Here is an 18,061-nt window from a genome sequence, read left to right as displayed (position 1 = left end):
CAACGTTTTCTCTGAAAAACGGTTAAATAAATTTCAAAATTCATTTGATGTTACTAGGCCAAGCCGTTTCTAATCAACTTTCGTATACTTCTAATAACTTACGTATATAATTTTTCGTACACGTTTTAGCCAAAAAACCTGCATCGTTTTTAAACATTCAGAAACTATTTGAAAGATATCGTGGGAATCGTGCTGATTAGTTTTAAGAGATCGGTCGGATCGTTTCTTCGTATTTAATTGTTAAATATTGTTTACCGTTCCTGTTCTATTTATAGATCCTGTTCTTAATGAAGACACTTCATGTTTATTTCTTGTACAATAATATGTAATTTTTAAATCATCTATAAAAATAACTAACATGTTTAGAAAATTTGTACAAAATGGAATAATTTGCGATAGTTTTTCATATTGCAATGCATGCACTCATGGATTAATATATAAATTCATGCATCTTCCTTTAAGGAAGTTACACCAAGTTATACACTTATTAATGATTTGGAAACAAAGCTTTCAATAGCCGCTTTTTGATTCGATCTCGCTTTCAATACGGCTGATTTTGACTACGGTCGTCTTTTAACTTTAATTCAGTGGACTTTTAAAGCAACCGCTTTTTATTATGGCCGTTTTTTGTGTATGGCCGCCTTTGAATTTGATCTTTTTTTGATGTGGCCGCCCCAAAAGGCGCTGACCAGACGCGGCCCTGATTTGTACCAGAGTGGCGCTTAGCTGTGCTTAGCCTGGGTGATTTTTTTTAAATTTTCAATTAATTAAAATTAGAAACAAAATTTTTTTTTCCAAAAGCAATTGTTTTGTTTGAACAAGCAGAAAGTTCTTTGAATCATTTAAATCGGACGCTTAGTTCTCTCAAAAACTGCCATTTTTTTAACATTTAGCTCTGTATCTCCGAAACCGCTGAGCCTACCTTTGCCAAAAACTAATAACCACTTTTCCCCGTCATTGCGAATTGATTGCTTTTTGGATTATACAAATCCGTTCACAGAAAAACTCGATTTCTATTTTCTGCACTCTTTGCACTTTATCTCCGTAACTGCTGGACCTGCCTTTGCCAAAAACTAATCAGCACATCTCCTTATCAATAGGAATCGAATGTTTTTTGAATCATTCAAATTGGTTGATTCGTACGCCCGAAAACGTGGGTGAAAAATTGTATCCATACATACATACACACACACACACATCCATTTTTCTTAAGTATGCCAAAATGTTCAGAAACCTTCAAAACGTCGAAAAATGTAAAAATTTTCAATTCCGATTTTCGGCCCATTACAATAACTTACCCTACGGGAAGTTAATAATAACTTTAATTTACTTGTTGTTAATAATTTATAATCAAAATAAAAATTAAATTAAGTTAACTTCAGGTTTAAAGAGCCATATTTAAATATGTAAATCGCCAACAATAACTTATCGCGAACAATAAGTTTAACTTGCTGGAACTTCCCGTACCGTAACGAAATGTTCGAGGTATAATGAATGAATGTTTATGAATGAATTACTGAATGTTTTCAAATAGATTATTATAAATATTGTAACAATGTCTAATATTTATAAGAATTATATAAACTGAATTGCAGAGTTCAAATTATTTGTTTAAAGTATATTAGAACTATAGTCAGAATTTAAATTATTTTCGATATACCAAAAATTAAAAAAAACAAAATGAAACAATTTTTTTTTTCCAAAATCAATTATTTTGTTAAGACAAGCAGAAAGTTCTTTGAATCAATTAAATCGGACGCTTAGTTCTCTCAAAAACTGCCATTTTTTGTACATTTAGCTCCGTATCTTCGAAATTTGCGAAAAACTAATAACCACTTCTCCCAATCATTACTAATTGAATGTTTTTTAGATCATTCAAATCGGATGCTCCGTTCTCTCAAAAACTCGATTTCTATTTTCTGCACTCTTTATCTCCGCTCTTTATCTCCGTAACTGCTGGACCTGCCTTTGCCAAAAACTAATCAGCACATCTCCTTATCAATAGGAATCGAATGTTTTTTGAACCATTCAAATCGGTTGATCCGTACGCCCGAAAACGTGGGCGAAAAATTGTATCCATACATACATACACACACACATCCATTTTTTTTGAAGTATGCCAAAATGTTCAGAAACCTTCAAAACGTCGAGAAATGTAAAAATTTTCAATTCCGATTTTCGGCCCATTACAATAACTTACCCTACGGGAAGTTAAATATGTTTTTGAGACACTAAATTATAATTTAAATTATTATATATTACACTTGTTTTTGAGACATTATGTTATAAAATTGTAAATTGTAATTTATACCATTCGTATCTCGCGCCAAAATAATTTTCCCAATTTTGAAATCGTCATTGATTATCATGAAGTTAACGTCATACCAAAAGCACGATATTTAAATCGTTAAATTTTTTTTAACGTTATATTTTTTTTAAGTGATTATTATTAAGATTAACAACTTCAATCAATAGTAAAAGTACATTACATTATTAAATACAATATTAAATCAAATTTCCATTCAAATCTGGCGCCAAAACTATTCCCTCAATTTCACCTTGAAATGATTCATCTCCGTCGTTCGCGCTCGCTCGCTGTCAAGCGAAACAAACATCTGACACCATTCGCCGTATTTTCTTAACAAAAACAATATTTATACAAAATTTATGTTCAATAACACTGTGTAAACCCATAACTTATTCATAACTATGACAGCAAGTAGAAAAAGCAAGAGTTGTGCTAATTATACGATGAAGGTAATCTTAAATCCCAAATTAGATCAGCACGCCTACGTAGTAAGATATAGAATTTGTTGTTTATTTTTGTTTTGTTTTGCAGAAAGTAGCAGCCGATCATGGAAAGTTCCTAAATAGGATCACCAAAACGCTTTATTATGGAAAACTACCGAATACTGATCGTTTTAGTATACCCATGTCAGGTAGGTTATGTCAGGGACAAGTAGGTCAAGATAAAAGACACAGAAAGAGCCCAAGAGTCTTTTTGACAATTAACTGTTTAATTATATATTACTAGCTGACCCCGCAAATGTTTTGCTAAGTACGGTATATTCTAAACAATTTCTAGAGAATCAAAAATGTTAATACTTCAAGTGTATAAGGATGCGTTGTTTGAATGCTATATACAATGAGGTACTATAAACCCCATTAGTTCGTCTATATTTTGTCGATACAATCACACTGCAAGTTTTATACACTTTCTATACAAAACATGGTATAATCCAATTCAAGTCTTTTTGGTCTTTCGACTTATTGATTACGTTTCAAGTTTTTCAGATTCTTTTTGGATTCTGGATTTTGTGTATAGTTGTAAATCATACTACTGAGCTTATACAAAATTTTCAAATTTTTGCGAGGAGAGATAGAAAATGAATTAAGTATTTCTGCTTTCACCTGCTTTTTGAAAAGTTTCAAGTAACATTCGAAAAATTAAAGTAAATTTAATAAAAGGTATATGTGCAGAGCAGGACGAGACACAAAGGTCCAATTTGACTTTGAGCAAATATAAACTATATATAAACTATAACTATAAACCAGAACAATTATATCACAACAAATAACACATTTCAAACGAATAATTATCTGACTACGTTCTGTAAACTATCTTCTACTTTGTAGAAATGTGCTTTTTTGATGTCTTTCAAAAATTTGTTATCTAGACCTTTTTACCCCATAGACGGGGTAAATTGGAACGGCCAGGTGGCAAACAGGTTTAATGTCTTATTTTAATTTTAAATGTATTTTACAAAATAATTACATTTGTAACTAATGCTTAAAAACTACCCACGGAAAAAATACTTTTATTATGGATTTTCAAAGATTACCTTTTATCTCCCGATAGCAAAGTCATAAGAATCAAGGTTATAGATGATTATACATTAGTTTTCCTACTTTCAAATATTATTGTTAAATAATTCTTAACTTTACTAGTTTTCAACACATTGGTGGTGGACCTTTTTAACCCCGGACCTTAATATATTACTATCTATTCTTTGATAAATTCTGGGAAATTATAACTGAGAAAATGTTATTCGACAAAATGTCCCTTTGATCGATACCAAATTTAGGTTCTGAATTTAAATAACATAAATAAAAAATAATATAACCTAGAAAATATTTTATAAATACCAATGAGTATACAATTATACAAATGAGATCTTTCAGAGCACCATGTTTGAGAAAAATATGATTTGCAAAAATTTAGTGCTACAGCGCCAAAAAGTGTATTTTCATATTAACATTTCAAAAAAATTGATATTTTGAGTTTCTAGAAACACTTGCGATCCGTTTAATAACGTTTTTGTGTATAAATAAAACTACAAACAAAACTACTACTAACAAAACATCCTATTAAACATAATTGAACATCATCTGTCGAAAACGTTTGACATTTGACGTATTAGCCACCGTCCATTGTTTTATTCAAATTACGCTTCTACAAAAATGTTCAAATTAAAAATGTAAAGTTTCTACGCGATTTTGAAATAATTTCTCACCTTACCGACAACCTAGTGATTAGCACGAATTTTTCAAGACTAAGACTGGCCAAATCGGTTCAGCCGTTTTCGAGTTTTAGCGGATCATTTTATCGAGAGCACCATTTTTATATATAAGAAGATAACTGTCAGCATAAACAAGAGTCAATTAATTATTTCTCTTTCTCAGAGTTGGCAGTGGAGATGTTCTCCGAAGCCCATCGTGGCCACACTCTGCAAAGACTACAAATGAACTCGGCTTGCAACATATCTCGAAATGCTTGTGTCAACCCCTGCGCTCTCGTATTGGCTATGTTATATTTGGACAGACTACGTGATTGCAACCCCGAATATGTGCGACAAGTAGCCCCCAGCGAACTGTTTTTAGTATCCTTGGTAAGATATGAAAATCATAGAATAGAAAAGAAAAAATAAATGTAAAGTAGTGGGGCGCATGGCATTGTGCCTTAAGGCAAATTGCTAAAAATTCCCGCACCGTCATTAAACATTTATGAATATAATCAAAAATTGTTTTGAATAATTTTAAATAGATTATTTATTATAAATGCATACTGTAAACTTATAAGTGCTTTTTAAATTAGGCAATGAGTGTATTCTACAAACAACTTTGTGTATGTTTACAAGAAATTTCTTTAATTTTATTTAAATTGATTTTTTTGATAGTTTTAAAATTTTTATCTTCGCGTAGGGTAAGTTATATTAATCGCTAAAATGAAAAATTTTATATATCTTTACGTTTCAGAGGTTTCTGAACATCTTGGCATATCTTAGAAAAAATGTATGTGTGTGTATTTGTGTGTGTGCGGATACAAATTTTCGTCGACGATTTCGGAAACACCGATCAACCGATTTGAATAATTCAAAAAACATTCGATTCGTATTGATAAGGAGACGTGCTGATTAGTTTTTGGCGGAGGCAGGTCTAGCCGTTCCGAAGATACGCGGCAAAAAGTGCCAATAACGGTAACTCAGTTTTTAAGTGAACGGAGCGTCCGATTTTGATAATTCAAAAAAACATTTTAATTGTATTGACAAGATGAACTGATTAAATTTCTGCGAAGACAGCTCTAGCAGTTTCGGAGATGTAGTAAAAAAAGTAAAAAAAAAGACTAACATATGTCTAATAAACATTTTTGACCGCAAAATGGCATTTTTTTTACTTTTTTTTATTGAGAGTCCATAACCACTGAACATGCCTTTCCAAAAAATTGACCAGTTCTTTGTTTAGTCAATACAAATAAAATGTTTTTTGAATTATTCAAATCAGACGCTCCGTTCTCTCAAAAACTGAATTAGGACTTTTGGTTCTATTTGCACCGTATCGTCAAAACCGCTAGACCTGCCTTTGGCAAAAACTAATCAGCACGTCTCCTTATCAATACGAATCGAATGTTTTTCGAATTATTCAAATCGGTTGATCCGTCTTCCCGAATCGTCGACGAAAATTTGTATCCGCACTCATCCATTTTTTCTAAGGTATGTCAAAATGTTCAGAAACCTTTGAAACGTAAAGATATATAAAAATTTTAATTAAACGATATAACTAAGTTTTTGGGATTGTTCAGATGGTCTCTAGTAAGTTTTTGCATGACGATGGAGCTGAAGATGAAGTATTTTTACACGAATGGGCTGTCTCAGGGGGTATTACCGTAGCAGCTTTAAAACAACTAGAAAAAGACTTCCTAAATGCAATGGTAAGCATATATATTTACAATTGCATGCAGAAATACTTGCAACATATATCTTTTCCCCCAGGATTGGAAAATATTTATATCAGACTCCAAATTTTGGTCAGAGTTTGAACATTTAGAGCAAATTCTAGCCCTACGAGAGGCCAATAAGAGAGGCTGGTTTACTTACTCAGAGCTATCCCTTCTACTTCCTTCATCAGACCTTGCCAAATTAATTCTTTGTGCCACCGGTATCCTAACCGTTAGCTACATAGCCAGTTTAATTGTAATGTTTGGAGCAGTCTTCATCACTAGCCAAATACCTGGAAATGCAATTAAGACTTATAGTGAAAGCCAAGACAAGTCCTGGTCAAATGAAACCTTTAATCAAGACATGGAATTAGATAGCAAATTGGATATTGATGTAAATGATTTATTAGACTTCAATTACACCTCTGAATTACAATTAGACAAAGATTATTTTCCCGATGATGTTAATAGATCTGCAATTGACTCGATTCTACTGGAGTATAAGAATTTAACTAAATGTTTTGACCGGGAAAAACAAGATTATCGTCATTTTGTTAGAACAGCTACTTGGTATTCGATAATTTTTTGACTAACGTTTTTTTCTAGATGCTGTCTTCCATTTTGTAATAAACTAAACACTTGATAGAAAGAGGAACTTATTTAGTTTACATTCAAATCTAAATTATTTATATTTATTGGAACTGAAATTGCAATCATTTTTATAGAGATGTATATTTTTGGAAAGAATAAAATTTATATTTATGGAATTTTAGTTTTAATCTAATAAGTAGGTGTAAGTGAATTTTTTTCTTATAATCCAGTCATTTATGCTTAAATTAGGTAAAAATCTTGGAATTCGAGATACCCAGCTGTAAGTCTGTAAATACTTGTATATTGACACCCTAAAGTTGTCTCAAAACCTACATATGGTATTGACACTCTGCCATATGTAGGTTTTGAGACAACTTTTAGGATATCAATATACAAGTATTTACATCTGGGAATTCCGAGGTGAACTTACTATAATGACCGGACTATAAGTATATTATTTTCAGAGATATTCCGAAATGATCAAGAGGTCTGGATATATAAAAATATTGTTACAAATAAACGTAAATATTCAGATACGCATACACACAAACTACACAATTACACACTTTTATGTGCATTATTTTCCAAAATACAAAGTGATCAGAAGGTCTGGATATGCCAAGATATTAAAATAAACGTAAACAAAAAATCCTAATATACAGATGCACATACTACAAATATATGCATCTGTGTTCTTTATTTTCTGAAATATTCCAAAATGATCAGGAAGTCTGGGTATGTTAAGATATTGGTATAAATAAACGCAAATAAAGCCCGGTGCACACGACGCCAGTATTTCCTTGTAATATGATTTCTATCGTAACAGGATTTCTAGCGAGCAAGAATTTTGCGCCAGATTTTCACTTATTTTATGATTAATATTAATTTCGTACATTTTCAAATAGATATTATAATATATACTGTGAATTTCACAATTTATATTTATAGGTCTAAAATACACTAATGCTTATAAGTGTACAAACAGAGAATTGTATGAATTGTAAACAAAAACATGTACGTATCGCATCTGATTAGAATTAAGTGAAATAATAATAATTAAAAGATAATAAAATGCTTCAGTTTAAGGGGCACAACTAGTGTGAAATTTTCAAACTGTAGTCGAATTTTCATATTTTTTCATATTTCGATAGGTTATACCTTTAAAAATAACATACCAAAATTTCAAATCGATATCTTAAATAGTTTTTGAGTCACAGCCATTTAAAGAGTATATATATAGTATATAGCAGGCATCGGCAACCTACGGCACGCGTGCCAGGCTTGGCACGCGAAGGGATTCTGAATGGCACGCTACAAAGGAATTAGGAAAATCGCTAATACTATTGCTAAATATACATATTAATTTCTGAAATTAAACAAAGATCAGAGACTTCGACTCAATTAGTAATGTTCGAATAATTACAACTTGAGTAATTTGGCAAAAACACCTGTCTTCATTAAACTTTCGTCTAAATACAGTAAGATCATCTCTGTAATTTTTATAACCAATTGTAAACACTCGAAAAATATGTCTAAAATATGAAATTCAATTTTATTATATCGCTGTCAAATTCAATACTTTTGCTTAAAATTTTCCCGAAAATTTTTGCATACAATTTACCCAGTTTCAACCGCAAATGCTGAAAAGTTTTTCAAAAATAAAACTGATACAAAATGGCTAATTAGTTGTAAGTCTTAGGAAACTTTGCTTGTATTTCCCGATATGTGTAAATAATCGACACAATCAATAAGAATTTAGATTTATTCCAAATTTTTTGATTTTTTAAAAGAAAAAGAGGTCCGGGGATATAATCCGAACAGTTCTTGATTTTGAAACGAGGGCGAAAATTTTAGCACTCTTCTCCTAATTTCGAGAAATCGGCTCAGCCTATCGTTGTAAACAAACATTTTCTGGCAAAAAAATTTAAACATTTCTTTCAGGAAGTTAAATACTTCTATGATACACAAACAGCACTCAGATCATTATTGTTCATAGAAGCAGAAACTTTATCCCCAAAAAAATTTTGATACGGGGCCCCGCCAATGCACGCTACGTCCTTGTTCAGAATTAAGGCGGCACTCTGAATCATATTGGTACAGTGGCTTGGCACACCACAGTTAAAAGGTTGCCGACCCCTGGTATATAGTATAACGATCATATTTAAACGCGTTTTTCTCGAAACAGCATTTTTCGAATTTGCTGCAGCGATTACTCAAAAACAAATGATCCGATCACTATCAATTTTTTTGTACATGCTTTATATATAGTTCTCGTAAGATAAACTATCGATTTTTTGATAGGATCAAAAATCGAATTTTGGCAGTCCAAAAACTTTTTTATAAAAAACGACGCCATTTAATCAATTTTTGATTTCTGTTTTATCGTAGTTCATTTTACAGACAACATTATCTAGTTTAACGATTTTTTTTTTTGGATTTGATCCACGTAGAAGGCCGGAATCATTGCATCAGTGAAAGGCCTTTTTTGTGCCGTTGGAGATCTTAAGACGATAACTTAAAAGATATTTAGTTTTTTTCTTAAAAAAATTTGAGATGTGCTGATTAGTTTTTGGCAAAGGCAGGTCCAGCAATTACGGAGATAAAGAGCAATGAGTGCAGAAAATTTAAATGGAGTTTTTGAGAGAACGGAGCATCCGATTTGAATGATCTAAAAACATTCAACTAGTAATGATTGGGAGAAGTGGTAATTAGTTTTTGGCAAAGGCAGGCCCAGCCCATTTCGAAGATACAGAATTTGAGAATACAGTTTTTGAGAGAACTAAGCGTCCGATTTAAATGATTCAAAAAACTTTCTGCTTGTTTTACCGAAACAATTGATTTTGGAAAAAAAATCTTGTTTCAAATTTTTTTTTTTCGAAAAAAAAAAATTTTGTGTATCGAAAATAATTCAGATTTTTATTTTAAATTCTGTTCTAATATACTTTAAACAAATAATTTCAACTTTCCAATTCAGTTTATATAATTCTTATAAATATTAGACAATGTTACAATATTTATAATAATCTATTTTAAAACATTTAATATTCCTCGATCATTTCGTTACGGTACGGGAAGTTCCAGCAATTTGCCTTAAGGCACGATGCCATACACCCAACTAATTTTTTTTTTAATTTTGAGTATTTTTGCATATTTCGAAATTTTTGAAATAAAACGATTTGGTTTTTTTTGTAATTTTTTGGAACTTTTGAATTTTTTGATATTTTAGATAAAATTACGAAAATTTGAAAAAAAAAATGCATATTTAAATTTTTTCGGAAATTTGAATATTTTAAAATTACTGAACTGCCTTTCCTAAACTAATCATTTATTCACGCCGCTATATATACACAATAGCTATTTACAAAATAAAAACTAAACGCTTCCAAAATCGAAGCAAATGAATCAAGTACGCATTGATATTTTCGTGTCAAAATACAGCTTTCCTATTGGACACTGAAGGTATCGGCCACGAGATCGTTCATCTATCGCCGACATAGGACATGCTCTATTCGTAAAATACGGCAGGAATTTGCAAGGATTGAAGTTGTTATGAAATCAAATTCCGACGTTGTTAAGGCAACGATTTTCTGAGATATTTCGAAATGATCAGGAGGACTGGATATATAAAAATATTGTTACAAATAAACGTAAATACTAAAATACACATACAAACATACACACAATTATACACCTTTAAGTGCATTATTTTCCAAAATCGAAATTGATCAGGAAGTCCAGATATGTCAAGATATTATAAATAAACGTAAATAAAAGATCCTAATATACAGATGCACATACTACAAATATATGCATCTGTGTACTTTATTTTATGAAATATTCCAGAATGATTAAGAGGTGTGAACACGTAGAAATATTGTCACAAATAAACGCAAAAAATCTTTATGTAGATACGTACTTAAATACTATAGATATACGTAGCTAATAGTTTAGTCATTTAAGCTTAAATTGGATAAGAATCTCGGAATTCCAGATACCCAGCTGTAAGTCTGTAAATATTTGTATCTTGACACCCTAGAGTTGTCTCAAAACCTGCATATGATATGGTGTACGAAACATATGTAGGTCTTAAGACACTGTTAGGTGTCAATATACAAGTGTTTACAGACTTACAGCTGGGTATCTCGAAATCGGAGGTGAACTTACTATAATGACTGGACTATTAATTATTACCCTACTATATGTAGGTTTGAGACAACTTTTAGGATGTCAATATACAGTGTATACAGACTTACACAATTTGCATGAACTTCCAAATATTTGTAAATAGTCAATCTATTTAATAACTAGTGGTGTATCGCTTTGTGCCTTAAGGCAAATTGCTGGTACTTCGCCAATCATAATGAATATTTGAGGAATCAAAGTTTTCAAATAAATTATTATAACTTTCATTATTCATATTTTTATAGACGAAATGTAAGAGCTTATAAATTGGACTTAAATGAAGAACATTGTCTAATATTTATAAGAATTTTATATACTGAATTGTAAATGATTAGATTGAACTATCATTAAATTATTTTTGAGCAATTTTAAATACCACATAAATACTGTACATCTCTGATTAACCTCTATCGGCCAAATTTTAGGTCACAAAATAAAACACTTAAAAAATACTAGAGGCGCCCAAGTATATCCCAAATTGGCTGATCCACCATATATGTTTGGCTAAACATATTGGCTGACTCCAATATGTTTACAGTAACAGTAGAAATCAGAAGACATGTCCAAGTACAAAACTAGATTTGAATACCATCAGAACCAATTTGGAAATGGCTTGCTTTCCTCAAATATCCCCAATAGACTCAGAAGAACAAAGTCTTTAGAATTGTAAAGTTAAAATTATTTATTTGAGGTACACAAGTGAGCTTTAGAACTTTGGCTAGAATTAGAATTAAAACTCGATATTTAAATAAAAATATTTTTTCGAAATTGAAAAAAAAATTTTTTCAACTTACCGTAGGGTTTTTTTTATAGCAAGGGAAATGCCTTTATGCATTCGAGATTGGTCTTTTGCCTGGACATGTCGGACTCAATACCGCCCTGGTATTAAACTAAAACCTCCGCTTTGCCCTTGCCTCTGGTCCCCACGGAAACCGCCGTAGGCATTACTTCGTGGGGGGAGGATCTAGAATGTTATAATTCTTAACTTGTTATAATAAATGTTATAATTCTTAAACTTATACTCATATTTTAAATGCGCGAAGTCCCATGCACGCTTTCTCTTTCCATAGAACGCAGGTCAATTAGTACATTTCTCGCAAATCTGTCTATGGCGTTCCAAGCAGTTTCACTTGTCAGCATAACTTCAACATTACCTGGAGTAATTCTTCGCCTCAATATCTCTTCTACATCGTCCCGTCCCGAGCACTAAATCACGGGCACACAAAGAACACGTGTGCAACATCTTCGATTTCGCCCAAACAATATGGGCAGTCCGGCGAGCTATCGTGCTTGAAGTGGTGTAGGTAGGCTCGAAAACAGCCGTGCCCAGATAGCATTTGTGTAGTTTAATAATTCTCCATGCTTGCGATTTAGCCAGACTCTGATGTTTGGAATGCGACGATGCGTCCATCTGCCCTTTACTGCAACATACCACAGTTGCTGCTACCTGTCAATGCTGTTCTGCCATTCCTTTAGTCTCAACTTTTCTGGATTCACTTGATGTCTTCCTTGGTAAATTGTCCGTCTTTCCTCAGCTAAAGAGGCAGAGTTTCTTACATCCGTCTTTCCTCCGATATTGTGCGAAATGCGCAAACAACTCTTAAAGCACTCAGACGATATATAGATTCTGCTATTCTCTGCGAAGTAACCACTGATTATGATGTGTGTGTGTGTATGTATGTATGGATACAATTTTTTGTCCACGTTTTCGGGAGCACGGATCAACCACTCAGACTATAGTCTGATCCGTGCTCCCGAAAAGTGGACAAAAATTGTATCCATACATACATACACACACACACACATATATATATATATATATATATTATATAATATTCTGATAGTAACCACTGATTATGATGTGTGGTGTGTATGTATGTATGGATACATTTTTCAACCAATTAGAATGGTTCAAATTCTGTTTCTCTCAAAATTCCACGATTCCTATTGATATGGAGATGTGCTAATTAGTTTTTGGCGAAGTCAGGTCTAGCCGTTCCGAAGATACGAGCAAAATGTGCCGAAAATGGTAACTCAGTTTTTAAGAGAACGGGAGTCCGATTTAATAATTCAAAAAATATTTACTTGTATTGACAAGGTAAAGAATCGATCAAATTTTCATAAAGGCAGGTTAGTGGTTTGGTTTCGGAGATCTAATGAAAAAAGTAAAAAAAAATGCCATTTGGCGCGTCAAAAATGATCATTAGACATATGCACATCAAATTATCAGATATTTTATAGAGATTTAACAATAAGTATAATTTTGGTTTACATTCCTATGGGTTCCGTACCAATGTTTACGCGTTAGGCGTCGACGCGGCGCTTACGCAGTTGATATTTCGTCTTTATGCAGTTAAAGCAGTACAATTGCTTTGAAAAAAAGTTTAGATCTTTTAAAATATGTCAAAATAAAGAAAAAAATTATTTTAAAAAAAAAAAAAAATTTAAAAAAACTTTTTTTTCAAAAAAAAGTAATTTTTGTCTAATTGTTTGTCAAAAATCTTATTTTTTCGAAGTAAATTTTTTTCAAAAATGTTAATCGTTTCTAAAAAAATAATAATTTTTGGTACGGGAAGTTCAGCAATTTGCCTTAAGGCACGATGCCTTAATTACCTTAAGACAGAATTCCACTTACAGCTAGTTTTTAAACAAGATTGAAGTGAGAGGAAAATGTAGATGTTTTGACATGTTTGAATTCAGTGAAAAACCATGGACTATAGTCTCTGATTTTTTAACAAGATTGAAGAGAGTAAAAAATGTGGATGTTTTGAATTAAGTGAAAAATGTGGATGTTTTGAATTGAGTGAAAAATTATGGACTATGATGTTTATGATTAAGACTGTCTTTGATTTTCTAACAATATTGAATTGAGTGAAAAATGTAGTTATAAATCCTCTGATAAGTTTTTGGTAAAGATCGGTCGGGTCGTTTCTTCGTAATTGAACGTTATTTTTGTTTGCTTTTTAATGAATCCTAAAATATTATAGTTCTACGGATGGTGGATGAATTATAAAAGTTAATTAAAGTTCAGCATAATGGGACGCACTTTTAGGACATACATCAAGCGTCTGTTTGTGCTTTATAATTAGTACATTTACAGAAATTATAAGTTTGGTTGAAATATATCAAATGGAAATTGCATTGCTTATATTTAGACTAAACGCAAACTTTATTTGCAAAACTAGTGGGGTGTGTGGCATCGCCTTAGGGCATATTGCTGGAACTTCCCGTACCGCAACGAAATGTTCGAGTAATACTGAATGTTTTCAAATAGATTATTATAAATATTGTAAATAACATTGTCTAATACTTATAAGAATTATAAACTGAATTGCAAAGTTGAAATTATTTGTTTGAAGCATATTAGAACTATAGTCAGAATTAAAAATAAAATCTGAATTATTTGTAAAATCTAAATTGAAACAAATTTTTTTTTCCAGAATCAATTATTTTGTTAAGTCAAGCATAAAGTTCTTCGAATCATTCAAATCGGACGCTTAGTTCTCTCAAAAACTGCAATTTTTTGTACATTTAGCTCCGTATCTTCGAAATAGCTGGACCTGCCTTTGCAAAAAAAACTAATAACCACTTCTACCAATCATTACTAATTGAATGTTTTTTAGATCATTCAAATCGGATGCTCGGTTCTCTCAAAAACTCGATCTCTATTTTTTGCTTTCTTTGCTCTTTATCTCCGTAACTGCTGGACCTGCCTTTGCAAAAAACTAATCAGCACATCTCCTTATCAATAGGAATCGAATGTTTTTTGAACCATTCAATTCGGTTGATCCGTACGCCCGACAACATGGACGAAAATGGTATCCATACATACATACCCACTCACACACACAACACATCCTTTTTTCTGAGGTATGCCAAAATGTTCAGAAACCTTCAAAACGTCGAGAAATGTAAAAATTTTCAATTTCGATTTTCGGCCCATTACAATAACTTACCCTCTGGAAGTTAATAAACAGTTGAAAATTTTGACTAAAATGCTAAATCTAAATTCTCAAGTCGATTAGTGACAAGTATCAGGAACTTGATGCAACTTACCTTTAGGCAAAATGCCACATTCCAGGAGCAAAGAGTGCAGAAAATAGAAATCGAAACAGAGCATCCGATTTGTATGATCCAAAAAACATTCAATTTGTAATGGTGGGGAGAAGTTGTGATTAGTTTTCGGCAAATACAGATGCAGCAGTTTCGGAGATACCGAGCTAAATGTTCAGAAAATGGATTCAAAAAGCCTTCTGCTTGTGTTGACGAAACGATTTTTTTGGGATTTTTTTTATTTCAATTTTTTTTTTTTAATTTTCAAATAAATTTTTTTATTTGAATATTGAAAATATTTCTGATTTCAAAAATTCGGTACGGAAAGTTTCAGCAATTTGCCTCAAGGCACGATGCCATGCTCCACTAGTTATCTATATTTTCAAAAATTGATATCACTACTGCATGTTATCAGGTTATCCAGAGCGGGGTTCGAACTCGCAACCCCGTCCACACAAAACAGTGCGCTTAACCATGGAACACCAACTTTCCTATATGTGCAAATAATAGACTTAATCAACAAGAAATCATTATATTAACCCTTTCCACTCGCGAATTGTGAGATTAATATAAATTTTGCCGCCGAAGCGGCGGCATCCGGGTGAAGAGTGTTAATTTATGAATGATCAATAAGTATACCAAGTTGCTGTATGGCATTATAATACGAGAAAATATTGCAGATTATTCACTTTTGAATAAAATTTACTTTTAAAAAATGGTCATACATTATTGAAGAAAAATGAACACCCGCCTAATACACACGTGGTGTATTTTTTAAAAGTGCGTCCCAATATTCCAAACGTTTTTAATTAATTGTTAAATTAAACGAATGTAGCAGGCCTATAATATTTTAGAATAATATATAAAGATGTTTGTTAAAACCACACACTCTCAATACAAAAAGCTTTTTTTCTTATAGATAAACTTATTATATAAAAATATTTTATAAACTTTTATAAATTTTTGTTCATAAAAAAAACTATTAGTACGTATTTATGATACTATGTATGAAAGCTAGAATAATTAAATGTTAATAGAGATTATAAATAAACAAAAATTTGTACTTCATATTTTAAAATTAATATTTAACTAATAATAAACACTTTTTCAGTAATCAAAACAACACAATTAGATTAACTATATAACTCGAAATTTTTATTAAGCAAAGTAATTATGCTTATAATTAGTATTGAAAACACTATAAAGATAAATAACATTTCATTATTAATATAAGAGGATTCTAAAATTGCTGTCAGATTCTGAACACAAGAATTTTGACGTTGTTCTAATGTTAAATAAATTAATTTATACGGCATTCACATCTGTCGTTTCAATCCTAGTGATTGGCCTAGCAGGCTTCACAGTCAAAATATGCGGTTTACATGAGGTGGTTCCTTCTTCACCACCTCCAATTTTCATACCAGAAAGGGATTCAATAATGGAATCCACTCCAAGGGAGTTGACACCTGCAGGCTTCATCGCAAAGTGCAGGTAGCAAAAGCCTTTCACTCCCCTCCAGGTGATGTCAAAAGGCTTGACACCCCTTTCTGCCAAAGCAGACTTAATGTCACGCACTCTATCCGTCTTCGCGATGTTGCCCACCTTGACGCTAAATTCGATCTGCGGCTTTGTTCTACGCGTGCGCCTCTTTCGCAAATTATTGCGTCTGGATTGACCATTTTCATTAGATACGTCCAATACGTCCAATACGTCGTTCTCCTCCTTCTCAGAGACACGGCGTCGTCTCAATCTACGGCCATTTCGTCTATGCTCTGATGCATCACCATCACCCTCATTTGGCTCGGATTCGCTATTCTTTGCTAACTTACGGGGTCTCCTTCTCTGTTGAAGTTTATTAGGGACTCTCACTTTCTCCACGCTTTCATTGTCAGTGTCTACCTCTTTTAACACGATCTGCTTTCCAGCGCTAAGATAAAAAATAATATACTTTGATGTATGTAAATAATATACCTTGATGCCGATATAATGATGTAAACTAATTATATATAAACACATGTATTCTAGCAAGCATTCAATGATTTTAAATACGCTATTAAATACTTACGCTTCTTCCTCTTCTTTGATTTTTTTCAAGACATTTACAGTGTTTAAACGCCTTTCGGAGATCAAATTCCACATTATGTGAGTTGGCCGTGGTGGTCGTCCCGAGACCATGATTGTCTCAGTAGGTGTTATTATAATGTCAACGGGCACATCGTGAGCACCAAATAATGTGCTGGGCATATCGTCCTTCACCTGGCAGTCATGCACCAACGTGATAATAAGAGCATTCTGGTTTAGGGCTTTGGCATGCTGCACAATGGCAAATTCAAGATCTGTGTATCCGCGACCCTTACCAATTCGCAAGCCATTGCGAGACACTGCCACTGATCCAATGATCAGTAAGTCAATGTTAATATCAGAGTTTAAATCAACAGTTGGAGCTTCATTTAATCCTTTACGAGTAATTGCACGGCGGACATGGTACTTGGAGTTGTTTTCAGGCATTACAATTTGGTTAGTAACCCAGATTGTAGTCGAGGGACAGGGACTACTAATTGCTTACCTTCCTCAACGCAGTATTCTAACACATTCCATTGGCTTATCTGGATTTACTAAAACGGTCTTTGCTTGTTTGAAAAACATCTAGTTCACTTAATCTCTGTGCGGCATCATAGGCTCCCTTGAAGTTTGGAATCCTATTAAAAGCTGGACGTGGGAACAGTGAAAGCCGGTTCTCATCCAAGTATTTCCAGACACCTCTACGGATTACTTGCTTCGTCACCCCAGCTTCAGCTTCCTTTGCTTCCTCTGTAAAATCCATTCTAGATTTGTCCATTCTAATAATCGTTAAATTTCAATCAAGAAATACTATCACAAAAATTCGATTGCGTTTACAAAACAACTCGACGAGATTTGATTTTATTTTGTTTGACGAAAAAGTCATCACTACTAGACTAGCATTTTTTTAATAAAAAAAAAAAATGCTTTCAAAATTCTAAATTGATAAATGACTTGTTT

General features: G+C 32.5%; 2 protein-coding genes across 2 annotated transcripts; one reads left to right on the top strand and one right to left on the bottom strand.

The window, feature by feature from the left end:
• Positions 1 to 2,615: 2,615 nt before the first annotated feature.
• On the top strand, positions 2,616 to 6,858 carry LOC113363637 (protein CNPPD1-like). The gene is made up of 5 exons (XM_026606124.1): positions 2,616 to 2,757; positions 2,840 to 2,939; positions 4,684 to 4,889; positions 6,080 to 6,208; positions 6,270 to 6,858. Exons 1-5 carry the CDS (start codon positions 2,710 to 2,712, stop codon positions 6,801 to 6,803), a joined length of 1,017 nt encoding a protein of 338 aa, XP_026461909.1. The 5' UTR covers positions 2,616 to 2,709; the 3' UTR covers positions 6,804 to 6,858.
• A 9,487-nt stretch (positions 6,859 to 16,345) lies between these two features.
• On the bottom strand, positions 16,346 to 17,548 carry LOC113391222 (methenyltetrahydrofolate synthase domain-containing protein-like). Its single transcript, XM_026627173.1, has 2 exons — positions 17,106 to 17,548; positions 16,346 to 16,967 (listed from the first exon to the last, which is right to left on the bottom strand). The coding sequence occupies exons 1-2, from the start codon at positions 17,546 to 17,548 to the stop codon at positions 16,346 to 16,348; spliced, it is 1,065 nt and encodes a 354-aa protein (XP_026482958.1).
• Between the last annotated feature and the right edge of the window lie 513 nt (positions 17,549 to 18,061).

The sequence above is a fragment of the Ctenocephalides felis genome, unplaced genomic scaffold (assembly GCF_003426905.1).
Source record: "Ctenocephalides felis isolate EL2017-DRISC unplaced genomic scaffold, ASM342690v1 CF-g0.4_SCAFFOLD_00845, whole genome shotgun sequence".
In the NCBI taxonomy this organism is placed as follows: Eukaryota; Metazoa; Arthropoda; class Insecta; order Siphonaptera; family Pulicidae; genus Ctenocephalides; species Ctenocephalides felis.
This window is presented reverse-complemented; position numbering and strand designations above follow the sequence as displayed.